The 19,107-nt window shown below is 45.4% G+C and overlaps 1 protein-coding gene across 1 annotated transcript in view; it reads right to left on the bottom strand.

The window, feature by feature from the left end:
• Nucleotides 1–7,836: 7,836 nt before the first annotated feature.
• The window catches only part of LOC308417648 (scavenger receptor cysteine-rich domain-containing protein DMBT1-like), a gene marked incomplete at both ends in the record, with an annotated part of 58,754 nt that continues 47,483 nt past the window's right edge, over nt 7,837–19,107 (bottom strand). Inside the window, 6 exon segments of the mRNA XM_080912994.1 lie at nt 7,837–8,003; nt 9,313–9,584; nt 11,773–12,161; nt 14,969–15,153; nt 16,001–16,209; nt 16,954–17,157. Coding sequence (XP_080769120.1) covers nt 7,837–8,003; nt 9,313–9,584; nt 11,773–12,161; nt 14,969–15,153; nt 16,001–16,209; nt 16,954–17,157 — 1,426 coding nt within the window.

A 19,107-nucleotide genomic window follows, 5' to 3' on the forward strand; every position in this document is an offset into this window, starting at 1 on the left:
TTAGAAGGTTAGGTTTTGGGTTACCGTTAGGGTTTGGAGTTAGGGTTAGAAGATTAGGGTTAGGTTAGGGTTAAGGTTAGGTTTAGTGTTAGGGTTTAGGTTAGGGTTAGGGTTATACAGTGTAAAGCTCATTTCTCATTGAAATACTGAGATGTCTTCCTAATCAGCCAGATACAAGCTCCAGGTGTCTCATCCAATAAGACCTAAACAGTTAAGACACCACAACATTGATTTATCTCCTGCTTGTGTACCTATGAAGAAATACCACCATAAAGGCAGTATCTTATAATACAGTCTCTCTAACTGCCCCTTCTATAGCTGTACCACCGAGCATCTAATAAAGTTACCCCTCCCCTTTCTCTGGGTGATTTCTTTCACAGCTCACAAATCACTGACCTTCACCAATCTCCCTGCATGGCCACAGTGTCTGAAGACATTTTTTGTTGTCACAGCTTAGGGCTGTGTGGTCCTGTCTTCTGCCTCTCCTCTGCTGATGTCTGGACACTGCCCACAAGCTGGCTGAGGAGGCCTGGGAGTCAGCAGTCTGGGTTTTCTTCTGGGGCCTCAGAGTGCTGCTTCATGCCTGGCTGGAAGGAGAAGCAGAGTCCGGGGTCAGGCAGGATTTTTGTCTGGTTGGAAGCAAGTGCTGAATTCCAGAGGGGGTGGAAGAAGAGAGAAAGCCTTCAGGAGTCTTAGTGCCATGCATCATTTAGTCAAAGGCCTTCCCCATGGTGACTTTTGATGAATCTGCTCCCTTTTTCGTATTTCTTTATTGGGGGTTAGATATAAACGCATACACTTTATTCAGGATGAACCAGAGTTCATCTAATTTGGCTTAAGTCGTGAGAATATCAGGAAAGGAGGGTCATTGGCTGAAGGCTGAGGCTATGGAGATGCCTTGTTAGCATGGAGAGGCATTCCAGTGCTGTGCTACGTGACTGGCTGCAGTGGTCACACTTAGTTCAGTATTGTGGAAAGCATAGAATCAGGGAGGGTGCTGTCCCACTCTTGTTATCTCAGATCTCTGAGATTCCAGGGGTTGAGGATGCTCTACCTCACGAGTTCTTATGCCCATCTGGTAGAATAGACCACATTCCCACAGGGAGGCAAGTCAGGGATGTTGCTGGTATCCCGTAGGAAGGGCCAGAGACAACTAAACAAGGCATTCCACAATGGACAGGGAATTAAGCAGGTCAACGATGCCATAGGTCCTGGGTAAACAAACAATACTTTGGGGAAAAGTGGCACTGGCAAGTTGGAACCAACATGCTTGAATTTTGCTACACACTAACAGCCAGTTGTTCCGTAAGAATATCACCAACATATACAGTATGTTGAGATATACATACTTCCATCTCCCAAAATTTAACCAACCAAGAGAATACAAGCTTCCATCTCCCAAAATTTAACCAACTCTAGATTTTACCAAGAACTTTAAAGATAGCTTAACAATTATGCATCAGATAACAGCTAAATTTTTATTTTAAGAGGCACACTTCCTCAATTCCCCATGGGGCCGACCTCTTTTCAGCATCTCTACAGATGCAGATTTCTATGAAACATCTTTCCCATTTCCTGGCTAATTTCCTCTCACATTGACTTGTCTTCTTGTGAAGTAGAGAGACCATCTGCGGCCTTTCTTTACACTGGACCTTCAGGAGTTTCCAGGACAAGAGGTCCCCACTCCATCAGAACGGGACAGATAAGCTGAGCGCTGAGCTATCTGGTTGATCAAGCCGTACTCATAGAGGATGAGGTGAGGAGCCAGGTCTCCTGCTCAGCACCCAACAGAGATTCTGATTCTGAGACTCAGCCTCTGGGCCCTGACTAATATAAAGCCCAGGCTTCCAGCCACTTCTTCTTCCTACTCTAAAAACCCTCCACCATTTCCCTCTTCTTCACTCCACTCTCCATAGCTGAGCTGTGGCAAGAACTAAGGCTGCATTTTATGTGCCCAGGTAGATCAAATACTGGGAGAAAGGGAAGCCTTCCTCCTGGGTCTTAGCCCAAGGATCCAGCATCCACTCCATATATCAGGCCTGGTTTTCTGCTCTGCAGCAGTACACCAGCGTGCTTGTGGCTGCCTGGAAGACCGAAGGACCGTGTTTTCCAGGGATACCCAGAAATCAAAAGTCTTCAGTTTTCCACGTCACACTGTCCTCTTGGCAGAAACTTCCAGATTAGCCCCAGTTTCTGAGAATGTGTGTCCCTCTGATCTTTGTCCTGGCTACACTGTTTCTAAAGGTTTCTTAAACAGTCTCTTGTACCTCTGCTGTGTGTCCTTCTTCTGCTTCCCTACGAAACTTGAGACAGTCTATCTGTCCGAACCGGCCCACAGCATTCACACCACCCATCTGGTGTCAGCCTGTGCTGACCCAAGGCTGCCTCACTCCCCTCCCCAGTGCTCTGACCTTCATCCTACAAAGATGAGTGGAAGGGCTGACAGGGATGTTGTAAGTAGACTCCTCTGCATGCTTTCCCTCTAGTATAACAGAGAACTCCAGGTACGTCCACCCCTAACCCACTAGCCAGTGTCCCCAGGAGGAAACGATCCAAGCCCTGCTTGGAAACAACCTGAGAACCATGAGATAAGGTATAAGTGATGCAGATGGGCCTCAGCATCTGCCTCGGTGACTGCTGCAGACACGAACATGACAGACACTGGAACGAGTCAAAGTGAAGTGAGAAGAGCTGCCCCCCAACTGCTGCCCACCAAGAAGGAGGTCAGCTCTTAGAGCAGGGAGAGCAAGCGTGGGGCATGGGAAAATTCCAGGGCATCTAACTGCTGTCAGCCTGCCACCTTTGTGTGCCATTTTAGAAGTCGATCCTGGTTCTTCTTTAAACCCATCAGAGACTGGCTTTCTAAGACCTGCCATTAAATACATAAAGTGCCCACCTCTTAGAGAGTCAGACGAACACAGCCGGCTACTGCTGGTGCTCCCAGGTTGGGAAGACTTTCTCAGCTCATTCTCTCTGGGAGATGCTAATAGCTTGGGCAAATGGTTAGGAAGCACTTTACATGTCTCTCTGATAAAATATATTTAGTCTGTAGGTAGATAGGCATGCAGGCAGACAGATAGGATAGATGGTAAATACATGATAGACAGACAGGCAGATGGCAGACAGATAAATGATAGACAGACAGGCAGGCAGGCAGACAGACAGATAGATAGAATAGATGATAGATGATAGATAGATAGATAGATAGATAGATAGATAGATAGATGATAGACAGACAGGCAGACATATAGACAGATGACAGACAGACAGATAGATTATAGACAGACAGACAGACAGATGACAGCTAGATAAATGATAGACAAATGACAGACAGATAGATAGATAGATGATAAACAGACAGACAGACAGATGACAGACCGATAGTTGATAGACAGGCAGACAAACAGTTAGATATGGAGGGAGATTCATACTCACCTCATTGTGCTTTACTAGAATCTCCAAAACAGCCCCAGATGCCAAAAATCTCATCCAAAAAAGTAACAAGATCAGAGGGAAATATGCCAAATAGTCTACTTCAAGAATACCCATCCTTAGGAGTTACTCAGAAGCATTCCCATTGTCTTCCCTGACTTTGAACTCCACCACCTTGGCTTTCAAAAATCCAACCATGGAAGACCAAAACACAGCCCGAATCAATGAACCATATCTTAACAACTGCACCTACAATGCTGTTATCCATTGCAACAAAGGATCATGATGCTATTCTGAGTAATTATTGCTAATCCTGAGTACAAAAAGAAACCCAAGTGATGTCGACCCTGAAGCCCTAAAGACTTGGTCCTCAGTGGAAATATCCACAACCCTATGAAGATTAATCGATATCCTGATATCTACTTCCCCTTAGTTGTTTATGTTAATTGCAACATGAAGAGAAGTTGATGCAGTGCATGTGTATAAATCCACTCCCATCCCTGGCTGGTCCTTCAACTTCAAATAAGCCCGTTACTTATCATTTGGTAAATTCTCTTCCTGGCAAGGGACACCACTTTTAGCTTTTAAATCAGCTATTACTGAGAAAGCCTTTTCTGTCGCAGCTCCTAACAATCCAACTCGCGGCCTATTAAGGGTTGTTTCAGTTATTTTTGATATTCTGTGGAGAGTGTGAGGTACCCTTCCCTGCCTAGAGGGGAAATTTCCCCTCTTTGAACCTGAAATGCTTTCAAAGAGGAGAGATATTGCCTTTCAAGAGTTATAAAGCTGTCCTGTTCTTAAGAGCTGTGATGGTGTCCAAAGGCTCCTAATGCACAGAAAAGTATTAGCCACTTACATTTCTGTCTTAATGAGCACCTTGCACATAGCTATCCAAAGGTAAATGTCACAACCTTAGAAATTATTTCTCTCAGTGTGAAAAAAAAAAAACAATCTGTTTTCCACACTGCCCTTTCTATCTCCACGGATCCTGCATATATGTGAGTGTGAGAATATACAGACCTCTTACTCCTGTTCTCAAGGTTAACACAAATCCCATCTATATTTCTGCTGAAAAATTTGTCAGTTAAGAGTAGGGGACAATTACACGCCAGATGGTAGAATAGGACATTCCTAGCTCTTATTTTCTCCCATAAAAGTAATGTGGTAACTATTAAAAACTGAGTCTGAAGCGTTCCCCTCTGACTCACGTGGCTCCTCCACTGATGGTGTCATAGGGCCAGGCTGGAGGGAGTGGGTTACTGGGGACTGGGGCATGCCCTTTGTCTAGTTAGCTTTACTATTGCTGTGAGGAAACACACCATGGCCAAAGTAGGTTAGGAATGAAAAGGTTTATGACGCTTATGCTTCCACATTACAGTTTACTATCTAAGGAAGTCAAGGCAGAAACTCAAGCAGGGCAGGAACCTGAGGGCAGGAGCTGATGCCAAGGCCATGGAGAGGTGCTACTTACTGGCTTGCTCCTCGTGGCATACTCATCCTGCTTTCTTATAAAACCCTGGACCATCGGCCCAGGGGTAGCCACACCTACAATGGATGGGACCCTCCCACATCAATCACTAATTAAGAAAATGCCTTGCAGGCTGGCAGACCTTTATGGAGGCACGTTCTCAACTAAGGCTCCCTCCTCTCAGATGCCTTTCACCTGTGTTAAGTTGATATAAAATTAGCCAGCACACCCTTGAAGGTTATGGCTAGCCCCTCTTCTGGGTCTGTTCTCTGCTTCCTGGTCTGGGAGCCAGCAGCGCAGGCTGTCGCTCCTCCGGCTGTCTCCACACCACGATTCACTGAATCCCTTGCAGCAGTGAACAAAACAAGCCCCTTGTTGGTCAGCACTTGTCAGAGGAACAAGAATAGTAAGTGAAATGTCTCATGTTTGAGATTCAGAGAACACTGAGGTAGACTATCACTTTGAATAAGAGATTCATTGGGGAAATTATTAACGTCAGGGGCTTACGAAGAGACCAACAAGATGTCAGGAGATCTTAAAAGAGTGTTTTGGATTGCTTCTCTGTTGCTCTGGTAAGCACCATGAACCAAGAGTAACTTGAGGAGGAGAGGGTTTATCTGGCTCATAGGTTAGAGTCTACCATCTAGAGAAACTGAGGCAGGATCCTGAAGGCAGGAATCAAAGTAGAGGCCATGAAAGAACACTACTTACTGACTTGTTCCCCATGTCTTGCTCAGCCTGCTTTCTTATACAGCCTAGGGCCACCTGCCCAGGGGTTGTACAACCTACAGTAGGCTGGGTTCTCCCACATCAGTAATCAGTAAAGAAATGCTTTGTGTTTGATACAGGTATTTTCTCAATTAGAGTTCTCTCTTCCAAGACAACTGTGGCTTAAGTTCAGCTAACAGAAACCCAAACCAGCCCACAGGGTTCTGCCCCATGATGTAGACTAGCTGTCCCCTCTTATAAGTCTCAGAGGAAGGGAGAGGTTCTCATACAAGTGGTTGATGAGTGGGCCACAACAGGGGCCACAGCCCTTGATTCCAGGTGGCAGGGAGAGTTTCTGGGAAGAAATGTGTGACTTTGAGGGTGTGGAGGAACACTCCAAGTTAGGGTGTACCCGTTATACCAGTGGGGGCTTCCCTCCTGGAGTCTGCCCACCTGGGGAGTCTAGGGGTGGGTCGAGATTCACAGACATGGCTGTAAGGCTAAAGGGAGAAAGAGGCATCTTTAGCGGGGACATGGCAGCTGCCTCTAAAATCAGCACTCGAGAAGGTGAAGACAAGGCAAGCTGGTGCTCTAGACCAGCAGATTGGTGAGCTCCAGGTTCAGCATAAAATCCTACCTCCGTAAAGTGGAGACCTGTCAAGGAAGATACTCTGAGGGGGATGGGGAGGGGGATGTAGCTATATGCACATCATTCATCTAAGAAGGAAGGAGAGGGAGAAGGGGAGGGAGGCACAGTAACAAAATGGCACTAATGTTGAGCTGTAGCGCCCTCTTGTCTCCACCACTGGGATAGGGAACCTTGTCTGCTTGGAAGGGACTGGAAAGCAAGCAAAACAGAGGCAAGAGAAACAGACCTGCCCTATCCTGTGCTTCTACCCACAGTGTGCCTGTCGTTCATTTGAGGGTGTTGCCCAACATAGAGCCACTGATCTCTAAGCAGGTCCACATCTGCTCAGATCTAGCCACAGGCTGGGTCTACATTTCACTGTAGAATGCATGTAGGTGTACATTTCCAGGCTAGCCCACACAGAGTAACCCATCAGGACACTCCTTGATGTCCCCAGCCTGGGACATGAATATGGGTAAAGAAGGCCAGAAAATATATGCCCTGGCCTCCTAACTCCTCTGCATGCTGAAAGGGCACCCTCACTCCAGTCTGTGTGTGTGTGTGTGTGTGTGTGTGTGTGTGTGTGTGTGTGTGTGTGTGTCCGTCCCATGAGCTGTCTCATAGAAGATGAAGTCTCATCGAGATTGGTGATGGGCAGTTCTCGGTCATCTCTTGTCAGAGCTGGCAGCTGAACTTCTCTGGCCCTTTGTCCTAAGGGGTCTCACCTAACTCTAGCAACAAGTTCATAATTAGGATCATCCTAGCAGCTGACTGCTGGGGTCTGTGTTGGCAGTGACAGCACAGTACCTAGAGGCTGGGGTCTGCCAGCCTGGGTACCTAGCTACATTTATCTTCTATGATCATTCGTCACATTTCTCCATGGAGATTTCATACAAACAGGACTCCTGTCCTAGGCACGGGTACCCTCCTCTGGCCCTTCCCAGCCCATAGCTCTGAACATGTGTGTGTGTGTGTGTGTGTGTGTGTGTGTGTGTGTGTGTGTGTGTGTGTGTGTGTCATGAACAGAAAGATGAAGAGTTTTGGAAGAATGGAGGTGATTATTCTCTTGAAGGTTCCAGAAGCCACAAAGCAGAGTCCCTTGCCCCTTTACCATTTCTCTGGCCATGTCACCAAAGCTGTCTGCCTGACTTGAGGGAATCCAGTATGTGGGTAGGCCTGTACACACAATGACCAAGAAGACACTTGCCTTGAAAAAGATTCTTTATATTTATTTTGCAATGTTGTAAGGAAAGGCTGATATTGGCACTACAGTTCAAGAAAGTCAACTATACAAAGGGTAAAGGGAAATTCTAGCTAGAGAAAGCACAGCTGCCACCAGTGTTTGGCTCACAGTTGCCTGTGATTTTAGACACTGGTCTCATTCTCCTAAGGCATTCTTCCCAGCCTTTGGTCTGTGATCCTGGGAAAACTTGACCCCCATTTTTCTTCTTTTCCATTTCATTATGCTTGGCCACGCACTTGTGATAAGGGAAGCTGAAGCCTAGTCACCGTGTATATGGGTGCCAGACGTTGGACACTCATGTCTTCCATATTTTCTGGGAATCTATGCACGTGGAGCCAATGTCTGGGTTGCTTTGCTTCACATCTTAGTACTTGGAGGCTGGCCGTGGGCAATGTGTGTCCTCCTTCCCAGTGTGAAGGCTGCCACAGTTAGGACCATGGCCAGGAAGATTCCACCAAAGATGGCTGCTGTGGGGTAGACTGCCTGGGAGCTGGCTGGCTTCTCCACATCCTCCACTGCCAAGTCTGAGGAAGAACAGAGAGCAAGATGATAGGGTGGGAAAAGCCAGAGAAGGGCACCTTGAAGAGACAGGAACAGGGTGGCCCTTGTCAGAACTTTCCAGTGGGGACGAGAGAAGGGGAAACTGAGGCTACCCGCATTCCAGAGCATCTGAGTGTCAGTCTAGAGAGACTTACTCCCTGCTGTCTTGCCAGCCTGGAGAGTTGGGGAGGGTTGTAATGGAAACTCATGTCTGGGCTTTGGAAGAACAGTTCTGGGTCTGTAGATGAGTGGGAAGGGAGAGAGTTGTGGCATTTAAGCCAGTTGGGAAATGGTGATAAGAGTCCTAGGCCAAAGGAATTTAGGACCCAAGCCACTGTGGTGTCACCTGGCTCCTGACTTTGCCCACTGTCCTTTCTTACATAATCCTGTCCGGCACGGAAGAACCGCACACAAGTCTGCCTGTTTGTTTGCTTCCTGGCACATGCCACGCAGTGGGCCTTTGCTAACTATTTAACGGATGAATGGGAGAGTTTGGAACCAAGTGTGGGACAGGGCTACTAGGAGGCATGAGGACAGGAAGCTATTACAGATGGCTCCCACAGGGTGATGCTGCTGCCCCAACCTAGGGGTGGGTTTGTGACAACATAAAAAATCCACATCTACCCCTGTCACCCTGGCCATTGTATCTCCCTACCTAGCAGATAGGTAAATCTAGCCCTAGCCTGGGCCCGAGATCCTAGAAGTCCTACTGTAGACATTTCCTAGTAAATACCCACAACAAAACAACACAGCAGAAATCACACCTACCACCTGGTCTAGGTGGAAAGCAAAATGGCCTCTTTAGACCTAGAACCCCCAACCTCCAGCAGTTAAAATCCATGCTGCTTACATTCCCACATCCTACCTAGTTGGTTAATTCAAAACACCTGTCACCATTATGGTGCAGCATAATATTACCATTAATTATGTTAACAAAAATTATAGAACATTCATCAAACATCCAGTGACTTTCACCAGAGAAGGGCCAAGGCAATTTAAGGAACACTGCTTTAGCAAGCCCTTGACAGTCCAAAGAGACATTAACACTCTCACCTTATACCTGAGGATTCTGGGAGCTCCAAACCCAAAGAATGAAGCCTTCCAGGTCAGAAATCATTTGCCTACCACCTACATGTGACCTTAAGTCTTAGGGGAAGACAGCAACCAGGTAAAATTTATCAATGTGTGTGTAGTTTGGATTGGCCCATAGCATAGACAAAAGCATCCCAGATTCCCTTCTCCCCCAGAATCATGGACCCCATTGGAACATAGGATCTGGGCGTAACCACCTACCGAGGCTCCTCTTTTCTTTACTAGGGGATTGCAACTGGATAGGCCCTAGGACAACATCTACTTTTTCTTGGTAGGAGCCTACATCCCTCTTGGACCTCACTACGCAGCCTCTGTGGCACCGTGAGGAGACATCATACGCTCGACACACCACCAGTTTACACTGCAGGTACACTGAGGGGAAGCGGTTCAGGAAGTGGAAAGAGCTGAACTTAAAGCGGGAGATGCGTGGCGAGGGCGAGGAATAGGATTGGTAGGTTTCATCTCGTACACATCTGGAAGAAAGGAAAGAAATGTGTTAGCTTGCTGAAGCACGGACTCACCGTAATCCCCCTGCACTCCACAGTCAACCTGGCTGCCTGGGTCTCCAGTGCTTTCACACACTCATTGTGAGGTGTGCACATAAGTCCTAGTGGCTCTTGGACCTCACCAGCATGTTTACAGAGCAAATCACCCACCATGAGGATGAGTTCAGTGGACTGGAGTAATGAGGAAAGTAGAGAAGGCTCAAGTTTAGAATCCAAGAGAAGACTAGAGGTAGGACAGGAAAAGAAATGGCCTCTTTTTCCCTTTCCTTGTCACTTGAAAGGTGACATCCAAATATAAAGTGAACATCGTCTGTTTCCTGTGCCCCATCTCCTAGGACCTCTCAGCTGAGCCCCTCACCAGACCTGCCCCTATGCAACACCTCTGTAATGGTGAGTTCTCGCTAAGACCCTACTCCAGTATCCAGTACTTCCTCTTCCCTCAGGAGCCTGCTGGTAATAGAAGAAAACCATCCAGCCAATCTACGTAAGGAATTCCACTGAGAAGCAGATGAGGCTATCTCCGGGGGTCAAACATGTAAGGCTTATAATCCCGAGGCTGAAGGGATGTACTGAAAGAGAAGCAAAAAAAATGGGCCCCGGGGCATCCGGATAAGAATGCCTCATAGGTGGACTACCCCAGGGCAGCCTGGCTCTCCCAGAGGATTGGTTCCATGTCAACTTTACTTCTTCCTCCTCCTTCCCAGAGCTTCCTTCCTGTTTCTACCTTCAACTCAACTGCCCTGTAATGCCTACAGCCCCATCCACGTAAAAGAGAAAGGATAGCCGGAGGTTTGTTCAGAGCAGGGGCATTTGAAAGATCTGAAGTAGGAGGGGAGGGGAGGGTGAGGGAACTCTGCAAAGACCAGAACTTCATGGTACAGGACCACCAGGAAGTTTACTCTCATGGGCCTATGCAAATGGTGTAATTGAGGACCAGCAGTAGTTAGTGAGTCCCTATGCTACCGGCTGGGTTGGCATTAAAGATGGCATGGACACAAGTGTGACAAAATGTCACCAGAGTCAAGAAAGAACCTTTGACAGAGAAGAACTAGTCTCCCATTGGTTTGCACCTACTTCAGTCATTCTATAGCCATCCAGAAACTACTTAGAGCAAGAGGGGTCTAGGTAAGTGTTCTCCTGTGTTGCTGCCTCCAACAGGGCAGATTCAAATAGGAACAACTAGATAGATTGGACAAGATGATTCTCAGTCTCTGTTTACTGAACTGATATTCATATGCAGATAGTTCCTAGGAAGTGAGGCTGTCTTCTTCGGTATCTCATGGTGGTGTGAGATTTAAGCCAACAGCCATAATTCCTATCAGCAGTCCCATGAGAAACAATGGTGCTGAGGTGCCAAGGGTCATACTACAAGCCAAGAAGTATCATGCCCACCAGCAGAGATTACACAGTGGGGGCTGGACTTGTACACCCAACACATCAGGCCTCCTCCAAGAGAGCAGAAGCATCACACCTTCCCAAAGAGCCTTCTCCAGAGAGAAGAGGGTAGAGCCGAGGAAATCAGTGCAGCCAACCTGGTCTCTAATGATACAACCTCCACGTGTCCTGAGCCACGACTGAGAACCCGCATTCCTAATGGATGGAGGATGTGAGGACCATATTCACCTTTGCTACAGTAACCCTCTAGGCCACTAGAGAGATTATGAGAATGATGTGATCTTGGGGCCCATTATTCTTTCTCATTTAACCTTCCTAACATCTACTTCTTACCACCATCTCCAGTTAATTTGGGCTGCAGAAACTGACCCAGAGATTTATGTATTTTAATTTGGGTCTGCTCTCAAATCAGTGATTTTTCCCATGGCATGCTCACATTTTTAAACCTAAAACTAGAGTTCGATGACTGGAGACCTAACCCCAGTTTATAGCCAACTAGTTGAATAACCATTGATAAGTCGTTCCTCTCTTCCCACTTGTTAACAGGAGATGGAGCCTAGTTAACCGTCCCCTTAGTCAGAAATGTGACACCAGGAAACTGTGAGGGCTCTTCAAAGGCAAAAGCTATGGGTAGAAAACTATCTAAGCCTGAACCCATTGGGAAGTTCAGTTAGCCAAAAATCTTCATTCCCTGAGCTTTTTGAATACTCATGTGTGAACTATAAAGCAAACATTTTCCTCTTTCCCACACAGTCCTTACCCACTCCGGATGAGATCATATGTCAAAGAGGTGAAGTCATTGGGATGTGGAGAAGCCACACAGGTGTCCACAAACAGAGCCAAAGAGGCATCAGAGTGGAGGACTTCGGCCTGGAGGTACAAATTCTGGTCCAGATCCACGTAGTATGGGCTGCTGGTCACTGGATACAAGAAGGAGGAGGATGTATAAAAGGAAATGTTCACGTCAAAATTGCCATACTGGATTTCCTGGATCTCGACGGTGTTGTTGGTGATGTACATGGTGTTAACCCAGGTGTTCTGAAGCATCTTGCAGCTGACGTGGATGTGGAGGTCCTTTCTCCTTTTGATGATGCCATTTGAAACAGCCGCTTTGAGGAAGTTGGAGTAGTTGATGGTCTCGTTGTCAGCCTATCAGGTAAAAGCAGATAGGGTCAGCAAGGATGCGGGTTAGAAAGAGAGGGAGATCACCTAGAGAATATCATCCTGAGCGAGGTAACCCAGTCACAAAAGCACAAACATAATGTGCAGTCACTGATAATTGGATACTAGCCAATTATCAGATACTAGAAAGCTCTGAATACCCAAGAAACAACTCATATGAAGTTGAGTTGTTTCTCATATGAAGAAACAGACTATATGAAGCTCAAAAAAAGGCCAAAATGTGGAAGCCTCAGTCCTTCTTAGAAAAAAAAAATAAGTGTATAGCACCCTTTCAGAGTGTGGTACACCTAGACCTTTAATAATTCAAGAGGTAAAAATGTAGCCTTGTAGCAATTCTTGGTATTTAAAAATCATTGTGTTTAATCTTTACACACCAAGAAAATTTTGACTATTTCCATGTTACGTTATGTTTTACATGTACTTCATGCTCATTGTAACTAGTAAGATTTCAATGCATACTATCAAACCTTTTTAAAAAATCAAATACGGGCAAAAAATATATTCATATAGTTTTATGCAAAAATGTCTTTTAAAATCTGTACATTTATCTCTGTTTTTTAAAATAAAGTTGCTTAAATAAAAAAAGAGAGAGAGAGAGAGGGAGACCACCTAGTGAGACTACTGTGGAATCATACGGAGAAGGCACCTGTCTGCGCTGTGGCTGCCATTACTTAAGACAGACGACAGCTTAACCATCAAACTTTCCCTCACTCTCCTACATCTTCTGGCTCATGGCAGTGGAGGCCATAGTAATCTTCAGCTGTTGCCCTTGCCCGTGGCAGAATGAGGGTGTCTGGACAGCCCCTGACCTGTAGTGTATCTGACCAAACTCAGACTCCATGGTTTAGGACTCAGAGAAGAATGTTCTGAGCTTATTCTTTTTCAACATCCTGGTCTGATATTTATGAGAGGGGCTTGGTAATACCAGCATAGAATGTTTTCTATTTTGAGCAACTGGTGACTTCCTTAGTGGTTGGCACAGTGGAATTTGTAAGCCATGAGATTTTCAGTTATAGATGAAGCAGGTCTTGATCCATGAGTTTGAGGCTTCCTCCCAGAGCCTCTTGTGAACACTTCTCCCGGGTGTTTAGAATCTCACCAAGAGATCTTGATGACCAAATCCTCACACACAGACATACGGATGGCCCAAGGCCCACCCAGTTGGCTGTGTGCCCACTTTCTCTTTCAGTGTGTACTGTGTGTCAGAGGAACAAGAAGGACCTCTCCTTAGCCCTTCGCATAGTGCCCATGTGGCAAATGCTTATCGTATGTTTGGTACATTATGGACATCTAAACTTGTCTGTCCTGAACATACCATCATAATAAGACCAAGCATTTCCAACCTGCCTTAAAAGTCACACCCTCCAACCTAGAAGCAGGCCACCCATGAAGACCTTTTTTCTATTTCATAGCTATTCTCTTTTGCTAAATTTATTATGAATGAACTATTTCCATCTAATAGTGATATACATAAAATTTTTGTATAACTCTTCTGTGTCTGACTTCTTTTTCTTAGCAAAATCTTTCTGAGATTTTTGCCTTATGGTGTTGTTCCTGTCCTATTGGTCTACATGGCTTTGGTCAATGAGTCTGACCTCTCTTAATCCAATCTTCTTATTTCTAAAAGGGGGGGGTGACAATTTAAAAATACTTGTTAAGAATTTGGGCATAGCCAGGCATGGGAGTATAAGCTTTTAATCCCAGTACTCAAGAGGCAGAGGTAGGCATATCTTTGTGAGTTCAAAGCCAGTCTGGTCTACATAGCCATCAAGAATTGCATGGTGAAACTTTGTCTCAAAAATAATGAATTAAAATAATAAAAATAGCATGTTGGGAGCCCAACATGGACTCATCCCAGCATCTTCCACTGACAGAATGACATCAGAGCAGTCTGTGTTAAAATTGCCAAGTCTCAAGCAAACAAAGATGGGTGACTACCTGACTAGTCATTTCTAACCCTCAAAACACTAAACAGGGAACATGCTTTTGTAAGTCAACAAGCAGTACTCCAGTGTTAATTTTGTAGATGACAATGTCAAAGTGTGATGTCAAAGCATTGGCCACTCCTTCTATTGGCCACTCAAGAAATGGCAACTGTGGGCAACAGAGTGAGTGTGAGTCTCAGTGGGGCATTATCTTCCTCAAAGACATAGCAATGCATTTGACAGCTGTTGGCTATTGTAGATCTTAGGTACATAAAGTATATTTGTATCTTTGGTTTAGGGGCCTTTGTTTCTTTGACACATCCCAAAGGAAACCATAAGAACCCTAGACTCTGAAAAATCTCAAGCTTCTCCTGGGAGCTGTGTGGGTAGATTCCTGTGAGCGCTCCCTCTACTGGACACAGCTGTGGAAATTACTGGGCTTCCCAGTTCTCTTCCTCTGCATTCCTCCTATTTAGAAGTAGCTATAGCTACTGTACCAGAAGCTTCTGTCTCCCCTCTGATGTTCTGATTACATCCCAGCCATAACTTGTAGATCCCCAGAGTTCTAGAAGCATGGCAGCCATCACTGTGATAAATCATGCTCAGGGCTGGTGAGATGGCTCAGTGAGTAAAGGATTTTTCTGATAAACCTAACAATCTGAGTTCTATTCTCATGACTCACATGGTAGAAGGAAAAACCCAACTCCCATGAGTTGTCTTTTGACCTCCATATGCATGCGGAGCCATACCAACACACACACACACACACACACACACACACACACACACACACTTTTGACTAAAGAAAGCACACTCAATGGGAAGTAGAGTAGGCAGTGTTAGGCTTACCTGTTTGGTAGTGCCACAGCCTGTGTAGGGAATTGTAAATATGACCTCCCTCTGTGTTATCTGGGGCTGACACTGGTAACTCATATTCCAACCAGGAATGACAAGATCCCTGGCAGAATAACCCATGGACTGAAGGTAGCTCCTGCTCACGCTGGCTTGCATATGATTTGACAGACAAAGAAGATCTAAAGAACAAGAACAGAACATGCGAAGTCAGGATTCCAAACCCTACAACCCTCATGAGAGTCTTTCCCCCATTAAAGAAACACACATCGAGAGGGCTCATTCACACATGGCCCACCATGACATACATGTTCAAAACAGAATCAACATGGTTCCAAGGGTACCCTAAGGTTACACTCATTCTCATTCTCAGAAATGCCCAATGAGGGCACTTAGATGTGGGATTTTCTGATGTGGATGTGGAGATAGGATTTTTAAATATCCAAAATATTTTTGTCAAATTAGCATTCTCTCATGGAGTAAAGCAACTGTACAAAAAGATAATGATTATGCCATTAAGTAATTACTTTAGCTAAGGAGAAAACTGATACCTGATTCTGACTAGATATCACTGTGCTTAACCCTTCACCAAAGTAGATATTGGTTAATATAGTATCTGTCCATACTACAGTGTCCTACTTTATCCATCTTCAGACAGAAGCCAAATAAATGTATTCATTCTCTGGGAGAGTCACAAAGTGTCAAGCCTGGTGTCACCCACAACTCTTTGTAGCACTGTCTTCTCAGTATTTGTTGAGAACATCATCTTATACCTTCATATTCTTTGCCAACCACAATAAGGGCGACAGAACTCTCATCAGCCAATGCTGGCCCTTGGCCCTCTTTTAGACATCCAGAGTCCCAAGACTCACCACACAGTCTCTCTCAATTGGCAATGCATGAGCTCAATCATAGGAACTATGGTTGTTGTAACATTTTATGTTACAGTCCCAGAACAATACAGGAGCAGAAGGTGCTCAGTGGTGTCCCCAACCCTAACAAATCTTTGTTCTAACAGGGGGAACTTACTGGTGGTGTTACTGTCAAAGTCTGAGTAGTAGTCAGCCTGGAACCCTCTTCCAGTAATACTGTGATCAGTGATGAAGCGAATTGACATGAAGTTGGATGTTGAAGTGAAAGAGCCCATGGCCCCATCACAGACCCGGGCAATGAGAGGCGAACTGTGGTGGGGGCCATCAAAAATCTCTATATAATCATAGTTGCAGCCCCGTTCCAGCCTGGAGAGACAAAGGAGAAATGCATGAGGGCCCAGACCTCAGCAGCCTTTGCCATGGAAATCCTAACCCGGTTCATTATTTGAAACATACTGCAAAGGATGCTGACAATGTCACATGGAGCACTGCATGGGGGAAAGTGGTTTGTAAAAGGTCACAAGCACTGGACATTGCTATCGAGGTGCTAGAGAATACTGACAGTTTCTTGGCCATCTGGGCCACTCGCCTCCTAGAATGATGCATATATTAATGGGCTCTTGGGGACATCTCCTCTGCTCAAGGACACTTCCATTTGTGAGCATATGGGTGACGAGGACTCTGCCATGTGCAGCAGTAATACTAGCACCCTGGTTCCTGTGGACTCACAGAGAGAAAGGGGGTCATCACCCAAGCCACAGATCCTCCCTCCTGCTGAGAACAATCTAAGTATTCTCAAATGCTCTGGTGACCTCCTGATCAACATGACAAAGAGATGAGGAAAGCAGGCTTTCTAGCCCCTTCCTTTGACCAAGGCTTAGGAAAGTGGCACCCCAAGGCCACAGAGTGAATTCTTGACAACCTGGGACTTTAAGCAAGAGTATTTTCAAATTCCTGTGCTCTTGCAATGATTTACCACCCCCCCCCATGGGCTACTCTTGTTCCACATCAAAAATGTAACCTCTATTGTAAATGTCGACTTGACTGTCACCCTGAGGAATTTCACAAGCATCCCACATTCTCTAACATCTACTATGTATCTATACTTACTGCACATCTCTGAAGACCACAGTCACACGGTAGTTGTTTGGGACTTCAATGTTCCACAAACATCTGGCATTATTAGGATAGTTCTCAGGGTAGAATGGGCTAGAAAACTGCCCAGAGAGTCGGGTCAGGAAACCTCCACAAGTATAGTTTACTGTCAGAGAAGAGGGAAATGCAGATGACCACCAGAACATGCTGCACACCCGCCTGGCATGGGGAGAGATGCTTAAGGAACGCATTAAAAGTCAGCTTAGCCCTGGCTCACTCATTGAAGCCTAGGGAGCTCTGTGTGTGTGTGTGTATATATATATGAGTATGTGAGTATGTATGTGATTATATGTGTGTGAATGTGTATGTATGTGATCGTGTATATGACTGTGTGTGAGTGTGAGTGTATGATAGTGACTGTGTGAGGTGTGTGTGTGTGGTGTGATATAAAGTTCATCAGTAGTTGAGGATAGCACAGATATGTGTTTTTGAAATAAGATCTTTCACTGAACCTAGAGCTCATTGATTAAGCTAATGAACTCTGGCTTTTACTGACTGGCGGACAATAGTAGAAAATAGGCCACTTGAATCTGGGTTCATGGACTCTGGGTGCAAAAGGATTCTTAGCCCCCACCTTGGGTTTTCCCCAAAGATCATTGAATTTTCTGGTGAGGTGCTGACTTTCTCTGATGAGTGCAGATATCTAAAGCAAGGAACATGGCTATATAGCTAGTTCTACCTCTCCGGCTCATGGAGTCAAATGATGCAACCCTCTTCCAGAGACTCAGTATTATGGTTTAGATTTGAAACATACACCAATAAGGTCATTATTAAAGACTTGGGGGCCAATTCATGAATCCAATACTGTGACTAAATCCTGAGAGCTTTGAACAGATTTATAGATTAACCATTTAATAGAGTAATTAGATGATGGGATCTGGTTGAATAAAGTGAGTCATGGAGCTCATCTTCTAGAAAGATATACCTTGGCCATAGTGCCTGGTCCTCTATCTCCAAATCCTCCCCCCGTGTGTGTGTGTGCCCATGTTTCTCTTTCTCCTTCCTCTTATCTTTGTTTCACCACAGATTTCAAATAAAATACTTACCATAAGAAGGACTTGTCCAAACTAGAAATAGAAACAAAGTTGGATTAGAATGAGACAGCATGAATCAGTGGAGAAACCTGATGTGACTGGAACATGGGATGCAGGGGCCAGGAAGTTACTGTGACTGGGAGACAAGGACTCATCTTATACAGAGCCAGGAATACTCTAGTCCACACTCTTGGATGCCCAAGGGATAATATGGTGGCCCAGACCCACTGGAAACTTTAATTTTCTCCTTAATGCTATCATGGGAACTCTCAGTTGTCCCCCAACATACAATCCATGGATAAGACAATGCTTTGCCCCAAATAGATCCTGCTTAGTAACATAGATTAAGTGCTGAAACATTCTTATTCCACTGGGCCAGGCAGGAGAATGATGTGAGCTCCTTTTCTACTTTAGGAAAAACACAGAAGGTTCTAGGGCAGTAATATTCCTATAGATCTCTTCCCACTCTGTAGCTACTGCCTGGTATTGTGAGCAGAGCAGAGAAAGAGAGACACAAGAGAATTAAAGGCCAGCTGGACTCACCTGGAGTAGGAGAGGAAGGCAGCTCAGGGTCTGTGAAAGAAAGAAGCCATGTTAGATCAGAAGGTGACTAATCTGGAACCTGGATGTGTGACACTGGGCAGAATTTTTGTTAAGTCGCGCTCATCCTCTACCACAAAGTAGGAACTGATAGCCATCTATACTCTCAGGAAGAGGTTTTTGGAGAAGGTCAATTAGTATTCCACCTTCTGGTCCTTCTCAAGGTGATGAATGTGTCTGGACAAGGTAACAGACTAAACTTTGTATTGCATAACTGTCCAGTGATTCAGATGTTAAGTGACCCTGTTCAGGCCAAATTTTCACATGGAACCATCTAGGCCTCAGGGTTAGGGTTAGGACTAGGGTTTTAGGGTTTGGGTTGAGTTAGGGTTAAGGTTAGGTTAGAGTTGGTGTTTTAGGGTTAGGGTTGGGTAGGGTTGGATTATGGTTAGGGTTGGGTTAAAGTTAGAGTGTGGGTACTGTGTGCAAGGTTGGGTTATTCTCAACCAAATGGCCTTGGGGAAGAGAAATGGAA

The sequence above is a fragment of the Micromys minutus genome, assembly GCF_963924665.1.
Source record: "Micromys minutus genome assembly, chromosome: 2".
In the NCBI taxonomy this organism is placed as follows: Eukaryota; Metazoa; Chordata; class Mammalia; order Rodentia; family Muridae; genus Micromys; species Micromys minutus.